This window comes from Borostomias antarcticus, assembly GCF_949987555.1.
Source record: "Borostomias antarcticus genome assembly, chromosome: 11".
Taxonomy (NCBI): domain Eukaryota; kingdom Metazoa; phylum Chordata; class Actinopteri; order Stomiiformes; family Stomiidae; genus Borostomias; species Borostomias antarcticus.
In genome coordinates, this window is record NC_140244.1 from 14,528,813 (window position 1) to 14,544,851 (window position 16,039).

Below are 16,039 nucleotides of genomic sequence, written 5' to 3' on the forward strand. Positions count from 1 at the left end.
GTTGGAGGCGGGAAACCGCAGACATCTCAGACAGAGATAAACACTACTTTTGTTTCGGACCCATCACCATTTTTAAAATGATGAATTCATAAAAATCTTTCTGGGGGAAAAGCAATACTTTTATTCCACATCTTCCTAAAAGCTCTGTGGATGTTTTTTATTTATTTTTATGATTAATCGACATACAAATTTTATGTATAGCACCTTTGAGCTATATTTATTTATTTAGATAGAGTTGTGCTTAGCGTCAAGGGGACGTCATCACGGAACTTGCGGTGATTAGCTGATCAGCTAACCCCATCTGAGTCAAACCCAGCTGATCATAAACAACTACTGTACAACGATGCCCCATGAGCAGCTGTTGTGCTCGATTTAACTTTCTCAATTGTTTTGGGTCAGTGACATTCGGGTACAAATACTTGGACAACAAATGTCATAAATATAGTGGAGGTGTTGTAACTGTCCACCATTGTTTTCAAAGAACCTGCTGTTGTTTTGGAGGTCAGGGTGTTAGCAGGGCGTTGTGGCTCTTTCACTGCTTCTTTGACACAAAGGGGGGATACATTGCTGGTGGGGGACAACATGTTTACTGTACACACTTGTTTATTTTCTGAGCTCTCTTGTGACTGACGGTAAAAGGCTGCTGCGCTGTGTTTTGTCAGGCTGGCTATGGGCTGCATGGGACCTGGTCACGTAGTGGGGAATCAGATTAGGATGATTCACACCGGCTAGACTGAACTCCTGCCCTGTTCCTGACTAGACCAGCTCAGCTGTGTGTGTGTGTGTGTGTGTGTGTGTGTGTGTGCGTGCGCGTGTGTGCGTGCGTGCGTGCGTGCGCGCGCGCGTGCGTGCGCGCGTGTGTGTGCTGGTGTTCCCAGCTGACTCATGGTAGGTGGCACAGTAGCGCTTTATACTGCCACCTCACAGAAAGAAGGTCCAGGGCTCGGTTCCCGCATGGGCTGCTGGTGGGGGCTTGTTCTCCCTGGGCCTTCAGTGTTCAGGTCATCTCCTGGGCCTTCAGTGTTCAGGTCATCTCCTGGGCCTTCAGTGTTCAGGTCATCTCCTGGGCCTTCAGTGTTCAGGTCATCTCCTGGGCCTCTCTGTGTTCAGGTCATCTCCTGGGCCTTCAGTGTTCAGGTCATCTCCTGGGCCTTCAGTGTTCAGGTCATCTCCTGGGCCTTCAGTGTTCAGGTCATCTCCTGGGCCTTCACTGTTCAGGTCATCTCCTGGGCCTTCAGTGTTCAGGTCATCTCCTGGGCCTTCAGTGTTCAGGTCATCTCCTGGGCCTTCAGTGTTCAGGTCATCTCCTGGGCCTTCACTGTTCAGGTCATCTCCTGGGCCTTCAGTGTTCAGGTCATCTCCTGGGCCTTGAGTGTTCAGGTCATCTCCTGGGCCTTCAGTGTTCAGGTCATCTCCTGGGCCTTCAGTGCTCAGGTCATCTCCTGGGCCTTCAGTGTTCAGGTCATCTCCTGGGCCTCTCTGTGTGGTGTCTGCATGCTCTCTCCATGCTCACATGGGTTTCCTCCACAAAGAAGCCCAATATAAAAGCATGCAGAGCAGATGGCTGTCCTGTCCTGTCCTGTCCTGTCCTGTCCTGTCCTGTCCTGTCCTGTCCTGTCCTGTCCTGTCCTGTCTTGTCTTGTCTTGTCTTGTCCGGTCCTGTCCTGTCCTGGCCCTGACCGAGGCTTGGGCATGAGCACTTGTAATTGGTCCCCGAGCGCCCATGATAAGGGCTGCTCACTGCTTCTGGCTGCCTTTGGAGGAAGGACAGCATGGATGGGGAAAAGCAGAAAGCTGATTTCTCAGTTGACCACTCACGTGTGTATTCTCAGGCCTGCCCCCCCCCCCTAGCGGTGTAACCCCCCCTCACTTAAGTCTAAGGAATCTGATCCCCTCTCCTTTCATAACTCACTTTAGTCGCGCACACGCACGGCGCTTCGTCGCCACCTCCACCGGACAAGTGTGAACGAAGGTCACTCTCTTCCCCTCAGTCTGGATTGTTGTCTGCCAGGCCCTTTTGAGAATGTCCTCCTTGGTTTGATTCTGCAGGAAATGAACAATAATCGCTCTAGGATTCTTGGCAGGTGCTACTGCGGTACTCCCCAGATCCCAATATAATTCCTTTGCGATCTCCCCTCTAAATCAGTCACCTTTTCCTGCAGCCTACTTTTCCGTTTGAGTGAATCCATGAGAATTCCTTTTCCATCTGCTTTCCAATCCCCCTCCTCCGCCACGCGCTCCTGCAGCTCCTCCACGCGCTCCTGCAGCTCCTCCACGCGCTCCTGCAGCTCCTCCACGCGCTCCTGCAGCTCCTCCACACGCTCCTGCAGCTCCTCCACACGCTCCTGCAGCTCCTCCACGCGCTCCTGCAGCTCCTCCACGCGCTCCTGCAGCTCCTCCACGCGCTCCTGCAGCTCCTCCATGCACTCCTGCAGCTCCTCCATGCGCTCCTGCAGCACCTCGACATCTCTGCTCTGGGCTCGCATTCCCTTGTCGATCGCCTCAACCTTTCCCGCCATGTCCTCCTTGAAACCAGCTAATTCCAATTAGTATTCTTTGAAACCGCAGCAATATGTTGTTATTTCAGTTGTATGTTGTTATTTCTTATGGATTTTCAGCAATATGATTCTTTTTAAGATAAGATATGACTTTGATGTGACATGAATTAACACTAGCCACTGTTAAAGGCACCCCGAGGAGTTTATTTTTGGTTACGAAACCAAATTCTTTTTAATGTGGGTGAATCTACATTACCCACACATGTTTGTGTCCATTTTCGACAAATGTCGTTTCTTGTATGTAGTTTATTTTTAGATTATTATTTCATGGTCGGGTCATCCAGAACTTCCTTGGAATGACGAAACGATTTACTGCAGTAGCCTACGGCGCCGACAAGACGAAGAATAATTTAAATATGACCATTATATATGGTCAAAAGTAACGTTACTAGTAAGACCTATGTAATTACCTCGTCGGTGGCCATCGTTCCGTCTTCAAAACACCCGGCTCAGGTAGCTAAGGTTTACGACAGTGCGCAGGGAGGCTCATGGGAAATGTGGTCGTTTTGGGCGGATGAAAACTTCCACTTCCCGAAACTCCTCGTAGGGGCTTTTACTGACAAGTGACCGATGGGCGGGGGTCAGGGGGCGTGGGGTGGGGGCACGCTGGGGGGGAGGGTGGTCCGGGGGCGTGAGGTGGGGGCGGTACTTGTTGGTGATGGAAATGTATTTGTTGGTGATTGTTGGCGTTGGTTGGATGGCTGGACAGCTGCATTTTAAACTCATTTAAACATTCTAGACTATGCTACTAATCAAGAAAAATAAACCCTTGATTGTTGTAGCTCAAACTCTTAAATCACCTATTTCATAATGCTCTTTAATGATGGTGTGACACTGTAAGTGTTTCCGGGCGTATTAGTGTGATAAGAGATTTGAACATATCTTCACGTGCAATTTCACATGTAACCGCAGATTGTTTAATTCATCCGTAGGTCACCAGTGGTGTGTGTGTGTGTTTGGTCCTCAGGAACTCGTACGTGCGTCTCAGACACTTGTGTACAAACACCTGGGTCCACAGCACTAACCATCCCATCGACAAGGAGGAGGAGAAACCAGTCATGCTGCGTGTGAGTGACGGCTCAACCAGCCAATCCCTGAGTCTCTATGGAGCCTCAACGCCTAATACACTGTACATCATAATTAATATGTCAATCAGATCAAATCAACCCCAATTCACCCTACGCCTTGACATGACTATGCCGGTTGGTGTCAGTCCATCCACGCTGTCTCTCCTCTGTTCAATCACAGATTGGGACGTCTGCGCTGAAGGAGGACAAAGAGGCGTTTGCCATCGTGCCTGTCTCCCCGGCCGAGGTCAGGGACCTGGACTTCGCCAACGACGCCAGCAAAGTGCTGGCCTCCATCGCGGGGAAACTGGAGAAGGGCACCATCACACAGAACGAGAGGAGGTAAGAAGGCCTAGGACACTGATCCAAGATCAGACTTAGTTTCCAGACAGGACAGAATTTAAAAGGCGGAGCTGCTCCTAGATCTGTGAATGACGGGCCCCTCCCAGGAGGAGAAGGGCAGCCATCTTGGTTGTCCCTGCTGTTTCTACCTCTGCTTGCTCTTCACCTCCCCCTCCTGTGTGTGTCCTCCCGGTCAGGGCGGTGACCAAGCTGCTGGAGGACCTGGTCTTCTTTGTGGTGGACATCCCCAACGACGGCCAGGACGTCCTGGAGATCATGGTCAACACACCCAACAGGGAGAGACAGAAACTGATGAGAGAACAGAACATCCTCAAACAGGTACTGGAGCACTTCTGAGATTCAAGGTCTTCTGAACAATTACAGTAGTCTGACTCACAGGATAGAGGTTTGACATGAGCCTCTCATCGGCACCGCTCAATTAGATTCAATCACTCCCGACCCTATTTTCCAAGGGCGCCGCTGAAAAAAAACAAGCTTAGCGCCACCCAGGACGATTGTGAGAAAAACAGCGTTTTTTTTTACCCTTTTCCAGCACAGAAACCGCACTAACAAAGTGTTAAGAAAGGTCTGGCTATGCAAGACTACCGAAGAACAGTGTTGGGTTACTGTAACTACACTACGTTTGGCAGTAACTAGTAATTTTACTAATTACTCTTTCAAATTAGTAGCTGTTACAGTTACCGAATTTTAAATGGGCTAGTTACTAGTTACTTATGTCTTGCAAAATAGACAAGCGCGACCACTGCGGACAGCAGATTTCCTGTGTGCTCCATCACCACCCGAGCTTAAGGTGGCGCCATGATTTACTCAATCACTAGACTACACTTATGTGCAGGTGTGAGAACTTTATCCACATAAAAAAAAAAGTAATTATAAGCTTTACAAGCACTTAGTAAAACAACACATTTCTACAAAGCTAATCTAAAGACCCCAGTGCTAGCGTCGCTGACCAAGGACAAGGAGACAAAACAAGCAGGGAAGGCAAAAGCTACTTTCCCTAGTAACTAGTTACTGTTTATAATCAGTAGTTTGTATCAGTGTTACTAGTAACTAGCAGTAGCAACTAGCAAATAAACAAAAATAAAACTTGCCTTGCCTTCAAACCTTGATCACATGAGTTACACAGATGAGACATTATTGAGCAGCATTGCCTTCTGCTCTTACAGTATGTACAGCGCCTTGATGATGGCTCCTCAATGGTAGCACTTCTGAAAGCGTTATTCCGATGTTGACCATGTTTTGCCTCTGCCCTTCTCTCTAGATCTTCAAGCTGCTGCAGGCCCCCTTCACGGACAGCGGCGACGGGCCCATGCTGCGATTGGAGGAGCTGGCTGACCAGCGCCACGCCCCCTTCAGGCACATCTGCCGTCTGTGCTACCGAGTCCTTCGTCACTCTCAGCAGGACTACAGGAAGAACCAGGTTTGACACCGCGGCCTTGCTGAGCCTCTACTGGACTGGCCCTAGTGGCCGGACCTTCTGCTACAGTATCAAAGAGCAGAGGACTAAGACATAGACTTCGCCTTTGACTCAGCCTTAGCCTTGACTTAAGCTTAGCCTTCACTCAGCCTTAGCCTTGACTTAGCCTTAGAATATTAGATTAAAAGTTCTTCCCAAAAGAAGCTCACCCATGGGCAGCACACTCATGCCACGGTGGTTTCCAGGGTCGTGACCTGGCCTTACAGGGTCCAGCGGTTCCGTGTCTTAAAGGGTTCCACATATGCTAAACTCAATCGAAAATGTATTTTTCACCCTCATTTCGGTTTTTGAGAGTCTTACTGATATGCCCAGTCCCAATTCCTAACACTCGCTGCTCTCTCTGTATTGCCCGTGAGCGCTTTCCCCCCCTCCCCCCTCCTATCAATTGCTTCATTTTCCGGAAGTGGGGGCCCTGACGTCACGTTTTTTGAGAATTTGCATACTTCGCCCCTGATTAGCATATTTAGATTGTTGCTTAGGCCACCTTATCATTTACCTAGCCTCGCGTCTCCAGTCTCTCCTACGAGGATGGACATTAAATTTGGTAAACGGTGCCATGTCCTTGGCTGTTCTCTAACAAACAAGCCTCTCCACTCCCTCCCACGCGATGAAAGAAAGGATAAGTGGTTGAATTTTATTTATAATTGTAATATTCCCGAAACCCTTCCTAAATCAGTCTTAGTGTGCGCTGCGCACTTTACTCGCGAATCGTTCATAAATCTCGGCCAGTTTGAACAAGGACTTGCAAAGTTCCTGCTTCTAAGGAACGATGCTATACCAACTGTTCGTGAAGACGCTGAAACTGTAAGTACAAAAATACCAAACTCCACGAGTTGTGCTTTGTGTGTGTGGATGGTGGCTGTTGTAGCCGGCGCGCTAACATTAGTATTATTCTAACAGGCACTTAGATTGTTTACAGTTGGCTCGCCTATTTGCTATTTTGGTAATAACGTTAGGCCTATGTGACTGCTATTTTAGCCTCCTGGTTTAACTAAAAAGGCTCGGGTACATTAGCCAACAAGTTGCTGGTAAGCTATAGACCTTTTTCTGTGCAACGTCATCATCCTGTTTTCGAAATTGCACACGCATCGCTGTAATGACACCTGTCAATAGAATCGATGCATTTGATTGATGCACCTGGTGGCTGGTGGTTGTCGTTTTCTGGATCGCTAGGCGGGTCAAAATCGTAAGGAACCAAATTAGCTGCCATCTTTTCAAAACAGCAAAGTGGGCGGTAACATTACCTGGCGGGAACTAATTTAAATAAATAATTAGCATACTCTGAATCAAGTCAATTCAGCCTGGGGGGGGTACTAAAATAGCCCTGATACATAAATACATGTTTATTCAGACCAAAGGACATTATAGAACACATTTTCGGGACCAAAGGTAGAGATAGAAGGTAGGTTAAATTAGCATATGTGGAACCCTTTAAGTAAGTAAGTGTGAGAGGGAGATGATTCAGTTACCAGGGCCTGGTGGGGTTCATACCAGGGCCTGCCAGGGATCATACCAGGGCCTGCTAGGGTTCATACCAGGGCCTGCTAGGGTTCATACCAGGGCCTGCTAGGGATCATACCAGGGCCTGCTAGGGATCATACCAGGGCCTGTTGGGATCATACCAGGGCCTGTTGGGATCATGCCAGGGCCTGTTGGGATCATACCAGGCAGTAAGTAAGTGTGAGAGGGAGATGATTCAGTTAGCAGGGCCTGTTGGGATCATACCAGGCACACGAGGGCTGTAATTGAATGTCCTGTTCAGTATGTCAGGGGCACTTGCAGCCGTCTTTCATCAAACATACATACACACCCATACTCACACACAAACATACTCTCTCTCACACACATCAAACGTGCATACACACACACTCTCTCTCTCTCTCACACACACACACACACACACACACACACACACACACACCTATACTCTCTCTCTCTCTCTCTCTCTCTCTCACACAAACACACACACACACACTCTCTCTCACACACATCAAACATGCATACACACACTCTCTCTTTCTCTCTCTCTCACACAAACACACACACACACACACCTACACTCTTTCTCTCTCTCTCTCTCTCTCTCTCTCTTTCTCTCTCTCTCACACACACACACAAACACAGACACACACACACACACACACACATATAGAATCCTGTATTGTATACCTCCACAAAAAAAGAAATGTCCTCAGGGACATAGACACATTTAAATTATTAGAATTAGTTGAATTACTCTAATTGCTGGAGTGGTGCTTTCGTTAGGCCTCGTTAGGCCAGGTTCCCCATTAACCTGCTTGGTTCTCCCAGGCTCAGATGTCTGAACTAGAGACAGTGATCTGACCTCGCTAACGCTACCTCTGACCTCGCTAACGCTACCTCTGACCTCTCTAACGCTACCTCTGACCTTGCTAACGCTACCTCTGACCTCGCTAACGCTGCCTCTGACCTCGCTAACGCTACCTCTGACCTCGCTAACGCAGCCTCTGACCTTGCTAACGCTACCTATGACCTCGCTAACGCTGCCTCTGACCTCGCTAACGCTGCCTCTGACCTCGCTAACGCTGCCTCTGTTAACCCCGGCGACCTGCGCCTCTGAAACGCCCTGTAACAAGGTTAGAACGTCTAGTCTGGCATGAATCCTGTGAGCTCAGTCTGTCAGACACACAGGGAATTGTTAGGAATGCATTATGAAGATCTAATGAAAATAGTCATGAGAATACCGTACAGTACCCTAGGAATTATCCCACCATAGGAAGAATACGGTTCGACACAATATCTACATTCTGTAAACATACTTGTATTCTTATCAATAGACTCTATAGATAAATATATATATATATATATACCTGATGAATCTCGTTGTCTTTTATTATTGTCCTTATTTCAGCTCTGCGTTGTGTTTTTTGTTTCCAATAAAAGACGGCCCCAATCTCACACAATACCACACAGTCCAGAATGAATCTCTCCAACACGGGACTTGAGCCTCAGCAAAAGCGATTTATTCCAGAAGGTTTTACATACAAAAGACGATGGCATGCCTAATGTACAGTTGACCTCTCTGTATGCTGTCTGGACCCAAATCAAAGCATTGGTCTCGTTGCAACGTTCTTATGTGGTTTGAGTGTCCCCCCTCCCTCGTCTCTTCTCCGATAAGACTGTCTCTCTGGTCTCTTCTGTGGCCTTGTTTTGTCCCATTAACCTACGCCGCCTCGGCGCCCAGGCCTTTATCTCTAACCACAACAATGGTGTTTGGCCCAGAGTGTACCAGCCATGGAATGTCTTTATCTCATAAGTCTATGGAAGAGGGACACTTCTTACTGAAAACTCAAGCCGACAGCCATACTCAGAGGTCAATCATCATAATTAGGAAATAGCTAACAGGATCATATTAAAAGGCATTTCTCTGAAAATCAACAATATTCAACAATCCCTCCTAAGATTATACGTGAACACGCAGAATCATAATGATCAAGAGAAATGTTGACTTCCAAAACCTAAACCTGAACAGCCATTATGCAGAAAGAAAAAGAATAACTGAACAGAAAAGCGTGCTTAAGATAAACAGATGAACAGTTAAATAATATCCCAATTGTTGCTTCCCCCAGCAAGATTACAATTTCAAAGGAAAACAAAATAACTATCTATTAGGTTACTTCATGTATGAACCTTATATCCATACAGGTACACCCTATATAGAATAGCTTCACGTGTCCCTTAGACCATTCCTACAGAAAACCTGTTGGCACTGGATCTCATCTCCAGTCTACTGACGTACGAACGTGACCTCCCTCCGGAACATGCCCTGCTAAGGATACAGCAAGATCTGTAAACAAGTGTCGCTAGCTGCCGTAAGAAAGATATGAGCGGATTGCCCTGCAACCAACCAAACAGATCTGTGAAATGAGACACCTCGCCTATGTGTAGCGAATTAGTCATGGCTCTGATCTGTTCAATCTGATTCTGCAACGGGAGTTGATTATCCGCAATGGTGAAACAGCATGCCCGCCTTAATTTCTTACACTGCCTTCCGCATGCTAGACATCTCCTCATTAATCAAACCCTAAGCATCAGTTGTTCTGTTGGACAACGTCCCAAATGCCACTGCAAGTTTCTCATGTCCGTCACTAATAATTCGACCCCCATGCTATGCGCGAAAAAGAAAAGCAAACTATCGTTCTAGACCCCATGTGAGTGAGTATGCCATCCACAACCTCCGCCCTAGTCTCTCTCCTAGTACAGCGGATTTCAGAATGTTGAATCGGTCTTTCTCCCACTATCCCTTTAACCTCCTACCGCTGAGTTCTGCAATCCTGATGGGTAACCACCCCTGGCAAGGTAAACCCCCAACAAACAGGAACCCGTCCAGTTCCTTGGTAGGACCGTCTCTCCCCAAACCCAGTACACCCCCCTAGGGTGCGCAAGTTCCATCTACCACATTTCGGAGCAGTACAAAGCCTAGTATGCAGACACTGGCAGTGCCCCACATTCCCTGCTCCTCTCTCTCTCTGTAGACAAAAACAGCCCTGGGTTTTCTGCGGAAGAGAAACTGGTGAACTGATCTGAGCCCACTTTTGCGGCGCTAACCCCAAGTTCTCTGTAGGTCCCTCCAGAGTGGAATCTAACCATCATCTGAACAATCCCTCTTTCTAATTCAGCGTCTGCTACTTCCCTGGAACAGTTGATGTATCGTAGCATTAAAGTAGAGTTAAAGGGGTGTGCCAGACTCCGCTCGCTTGGGAGTCTGGGATCTGCATACACACAAACATGATGACACATTCTTCACTGACGTAGCTACCTCCTAAGCCCAATTTCAAAGCAAGGTTTTCCACGGCTGACTGTGTTAATCTAACCATGGAAAGCCACAGGATGATAAGACACAAACCCTTCCTGATAGCAACTTGAAACCTAGTCTGTTAGTTCGAAATCGAAGTGTCTTCTCCCTGAGAGATGATCTTTAATTGCTGTGTGTATCTCTGCTGTGAAAGGAAGATTTACTCAAAATCCGAGTGTCCCCGACCCAGAAATAAATGACCTTTTTAACAAAATACACGTCCCAAAACCCCTGTCTCCGTTTCATGAGTATATCTCAAGTGCAACCTGGAGTTTTTATTCACAGAATGACAATGACCCACACCCTCCACGTCCTGTCCCTGACCAGCAAGCTGTAAATGGAAGATGTGGTTATTGTGTGGTGTGAAAGTTCAAATGTCCCGTCTTGGTCTGTCGACGTCTCCACCCAGAGTAGTGTAGTCTTCCCTGTTCAGCTCCAGCACACGTTGATCACTCGTGTCCCAAGTCAACCCAGAAGTCCTTCTCTCCAACTCCACCTGTTAGCACGGAAAAACACAAGAAAACTGCGACAGTATCATTCATTCCACGACTCTGATTGTGATAGCATATCTCTCACTCTCTCTCACTAAGACCACATCTAGAGATTATGGTTTCACAAAATCCTTATTGTTTCATTATCCTATTTCTAGAAGAGCCCCCCCCTACTCCAGACTGTGACCTTCCGGGAAGGTCCGTTTTAAGCCTGCCTGCGGTCTTAACACCCATTCTCCTGTCCCTTTAGCAGCGCTACAGTCATCCGAGCAGTGGGCACAGGTATAGAGCATTACGTCGTAATTCTCTAAGTTGTCGTCTTCATCCCGAGTCGACCCCCACCGCTAGACGGATGGTTCTTTAGCTCAAGGACTCTGCTCGAACAACAGCTGCCATAACTGTCCCTAGTTTTGGGGTGCTAAGCCTGGACGCTATTCTACCCCGATGTTTTTAAGTCTGGAGTGGTTGGCTCTGCAATTTATCCAATTCAACGAGGGTGTGTTTGCTTTGAGGTGTACTCAGTCTAATCTGTGTCTGGTGGTGCTACCACCTTGCATTGACTAGCTTGGCTCCAGTTGGGTTTCCCTACTACCTTAACTGCTGTGTGGGTGATGAGCCAGATCTGATAAGGATCCTCCCACTTTGCATCTAATTTCTCTTCTCTGAAAACTACTTTATCATTACGTACCGGCCTGGGATTAGAGCCTGTCCCCTTGGGGACCTCGCTCCATACTACCAGCACCTGTTTGTGGGCCCTGGCCACAGCCATGCTCAATTACTCACAGTAACCACTCAACACCTCACTAGTGAGATGAACATCTGCCTGCCACAGATGACCTCGAAAGGGCTAAGGCCCATCTCCTGATTGTGTTGCTCGAATGGAGCAAAGCACGAGACTCAAAGCGTCGGGCCAAATCACGCCCTCCTGATGACTTTGTGAGTCTCCCCTTGATGACACGGTTCATTCTTTCAGTCTGAGTCCACTACTCTGAGGATGATAAGAACAGTGAAGTGAATCTGTGTTGGCAGATAAGGGAGCAACCGTTGTGGTGCAACCAATTTCTGACCTTGTCGCCACACTCGTCTGAGTCCATTTCTGCCCCATTCTCCATCCATGTCCACACCTCCCCCCTCTCAGTCTCTGCCTGCATCACCTTGTGGTCAGTGACAGTATCAATCTGATACGGGGGTGCAGGTTGGGCTGAGGACAAATGCGCTTGTATGGTATCTCTGTCACGAGCTGTCTGTTCTGCTGCTTGGTCAACCAGAGTGTTACCTCGACTCAAACTCCATGAGAGTGTCCTTTGACCTTAATCACTGTCACCTTTTGGAAGGCTGATGGCCTCCATGAGCTCCCTAACAAACTCTCCATTCTTAATGGGCGTCCCTAAATGCTGACAGGAAACATCTCTGTTTTCCAAAGTTCTCCAAAGTCATGCCATGTGCATACCGACTGACTACATGGATGTTTGCAGTCTTGCCCTTAAGTGGAAAGTGATGGGAGACATTTCGCGTAGGTGATTACGCAACACCTGATGATAGGTGTTTGGGAAGCTGTGTAAACCCAATTGGCGTTCAAATGAACTGATATTGATCTCCATCAATATTGAAAGCTGTCCCCGGTTGCACCTCTTCTGCAAGAGGGACGCTAAGCCTTGTGTCATGTTGATGACTGAAACCCATTGGTGTTCAGGTTTCAAGGCACTGAAAATGGTGGACCGGTCTCCACCAGGGGCTCTATCTTATCCCCATACTCATTGGCCACTCTGTAGTTCACACAGAGGCGCCATTCACCTGAAGGTTTCAACACAGGCCACACTGGGCTTTTGGAGGCCCTGTGAGTTTCTTCAGAAACCTTCTATCACTTCTGTCTTTTGCCCAGATTGGCAACTCTGCCAAGTCAGGTTTGTTTAACCAACTCCGACTCCATTTAACTTTCGCTTGTGGGAACTGAGGGGATGAATCTATTTGTTAACACCTCAAGGCCCAGTAAGGGTAATCCTACCGGTCCCACACACACAGAGGTCGTGAGAGACACAGATCCCAATTTCAGCAGGAATGGCCTGGTTTTCTGTACCCATATTGGCTCTCCCCCCATCACCAATGCATGCATGCCTTGCTCTCTCACTATGGTGTCGGTTCCCTCCAGACAGCGAAGAGGAGTGACGGTGGCCACCCCCCCCCCCCTCGCATCGAGGAGAAACTCTACATGTTTTGGCTTCCGTTCAAGGTGGTTGTTACACCCAGGCCTTCTGGCTTTTGTAACAGAACGGCCTTGGCCACGGAGCAGCATCAGCTTCTGAATAATGGGGGAGCCGTGTGAGGGTGAAAGCTGTTCTCTGAGCTTCTGCTCCCACAAAGATGACAGCGTTCTCGTTTGTCATCCCTAGCTCTGAATGGGATCTGTGGAGCTCTGGCTTTCTCCTCTACTCTCTTGACCTTGGTGGTGATTGCTTTAGTTAGAATGTCACCGACCAACGGGTGACTGGCCTGAGCCATGTTCACATCACCTACATCGCATGGATATTTTACACTAGCCGACCAGCATTCTAGATTGTCATCTGCACTGACAGTAACATCCCCCGGTCGTAGGGGGCGCCAGTTCGAAACAGCTGGTAGGAGTGTTAAATCTACAGTACGATCCCTCCTCTGTCTCCTGAGCTTGTGAGGAGGGGGCGGAAAACTTGGGCTCCTCCTTTAACCTCTCGTCATTTCTGTCCTCATCTGACAGCATTGTCAGCCCCGCCCCCCTGCAGTGGGACGGGCTCACTTTGGTAAGATGAGACAGACCTCCGACCGTCATTGACGGTGTTCTATCTCCTCCTCCGACTCCCCTCCCTAAGCCTACTCTGCTCTCACTGATAGTCAAGCGACTGGCTGACTGTAGTTTGGCTCTGTGGCTGTGTAAGGGAGGGGCTGAGTCGGGAGCGAGAAGGAACGGCTCCAGCACTCCGCTGGAGCAGATAAGGTCTTGGTTCACACAGTAGGATTTTATCACAGTGACCTAACCAAACCGCTTCCCTAGACTGTGTATATATACATGTACATAGGCCTATGCATACATACTGTACATACACATCTAGAATCCATGTGCGACAATACACATACATCACAAACCCATCCAAAACCCCGGTCTTTCACGGGGGCCTTCTCAAGGACTGCGCAATCCTTAGAAGTGAAATACCCTCCACTGATCTCTCGCGTGGGCGGGCAACCCCAGGGTGATAACCCTGCTGGTCTTCCTTAAGAAAGTCTTAAGGGCCTCATACACCTGTACACAGTATTTCATCCTGCTGGTCTACTTTAAGGCAATTCCCTGTCTACCACAGGCTAAAGGTAACACATAGAGAGGTGGTCTACTTCACATAACAAAACAATGCACGCACCTTGGCAGATACCTTGGCATTACAAACATAAGACATGTAGCTACATATAGACATACATTTACATCCAGCACTGGTTTTGTTTTACGTGTTGAGAGACTATGTGTGGTATAGTTGAGATTTACTGATTTGTTCTTTATGATCGGGATATCTAACCCACTCACCCAGTTGGGTCTGATTGTCTGTCCGGGATCGTTCAGGTCACAGCATGACTGCCAGGCGTCTCCCGTGGCTGTCGCTGTCTGCTTTGGCTGAGGACCAGTCTTGGACTTTCTCAGGGTTCGATGTCCGATCCGGGTCACGGCACCAATTGATGAATCTCGTTGTCTTTTATTATTGTCCTTATTTCAGCTCTGCGTTGTGTTTTTTGTTTCCAATAAAAGACGGCCCCAATCTCACACAATACCACACAGTCCAGAATGAATCTCTCCAACACGGGACTTGAGCCTCAGCAAAAGCGATTTATTCCAGAAGGTTTTACATACAAAAGACGATGGCATGCCTAATGTACAGTTGACCTCTCTGTATGCTGTCTGGACCCAAATCAAAGCATTGGTCTCGTTGCAACGTTCTTATGTGGTTTGAGTGTCCCTCTTCTCCGATAAGACTGTCTCTCTGGTCTCTTCTGTGGCCTTGTTTTGTCCCATTAACCTACGCCGCCTCGGCGCCCAGGCCTTTATCTCTAACCACAACAATGGTGTTTGGCCCAGAGTGTACCAGCCATGGAATGTCTTTATCTCATAAGTCTATGGAAGAGGGACACTTCTTACCAAAAACTCAAGCCGACAGCCATACTCAGAGGTCAATCATCATAATTAGGAAATAGCTAACAGGATCATATTAAAAGGCATTTCTCTGAAAATCAACAATATTCAACATACCCTAACGTACATGGACGTACTGAAGAAAGAGGCCGGAGCAGGAAGTAACAGCGAGCTTATATACCCTGGACCACCCATCTATACCCTGGACCACCCATGTATACCCTGACCACCCGTATACTCTGGACCACCTATATATACCCTGGACCACCCGTATATACCCTGGACCACATGTATATACCCTGGACCACCCATATATACCCTGGACCACCCATATATACCCTGGACCACCTATATATACCCTGGACCACCTATATACAGTAGGACCCCACTTATCCGAACCCAACGGGACCGAAGGTCGTTCGTATCTCTGAAATGTCAGGATGACTGAAATTTGTGTTAAAATGAGTTCAATAAGTGGTATACTTGTTTCATATAGACTCATCATAGACCGATAAATACCCTTAATTACTTGTGAAAATGCATCAAAATTGCAATCAAATAGCCAACTAAACCAACTATAGCCTAGCCTATAATAGACCTACAGTAGCCTATAATAAAATAACCGAATTTCCACTTGAGTGCGTGCTTTGACAAATACAGTACTTTCTTCTCAAATGAGGCCTACGCTGCATCGATAGGCTACTGTATTCGCAGAACAACATGGTATAGCCTAAAAACAACCCAACATTAGAACAATTAGAGCAAATGATAATCAATAAATAAATAAATGAAATGACAGACAAGTTGTCGTGTCTTAGGCTATTGTAGCCTAAAAGAAAAGTCTCTAAAACAACCGATGTAGGCTAACGTGGCCTAGGCTATTATTTAACAAATACAGTAGGTCAAGTAGGCTAATCTACATGCCCACAACACGTCTGTGTTCCTGAAGTCCATTAACTGGGAACGAAAAATGACTCGATGCTGCTTCAGGTTGCTGACGCGCTTTCTGGCTACCAAAGAATGCAGCTCTCGCGCAGCAGACTCGTTTGCATTTTGCGCTCGACATTAGAGTAACAAAGAAATGAAACGTGACAGTAGGCTA

General features: G+C 47.6%; 1 protein-coding gene across 2 annotated transcripts in view; it reads left to right on the top strand.

The window, feature by feature from the left end:
- Nucleotides 1-16,039, top strand: part of itpr1a (inositol 1,4,5-trisphosphate receptor, type 1a) — a 154,159-nt gene that overhangs the window by 44,161 nt on the left and 93,959 nt on the right. For both annotated transcript variants that reach the window (XM_084446279.1, XM_084446280.1), the window contains exons 13-16: nt 3,526-3,625; nt 3,807-3,967; nt 4,165-4,306; nt 5,250-5,408. In XM_084446279.1, coding sequence (XP_084302405.1) covers nt 3,526-3,625; nt 3,807-3,967; nt 4,165-4,306; nt 5,250-5,408 — 562 coding nt within the window. The remainder of the gene's footprint in view (nt 1-3,525; nt 3,626-3,806; nt 3,968-4,164; nt 4,307-5,249; nt 5,409-16,039) is intronic.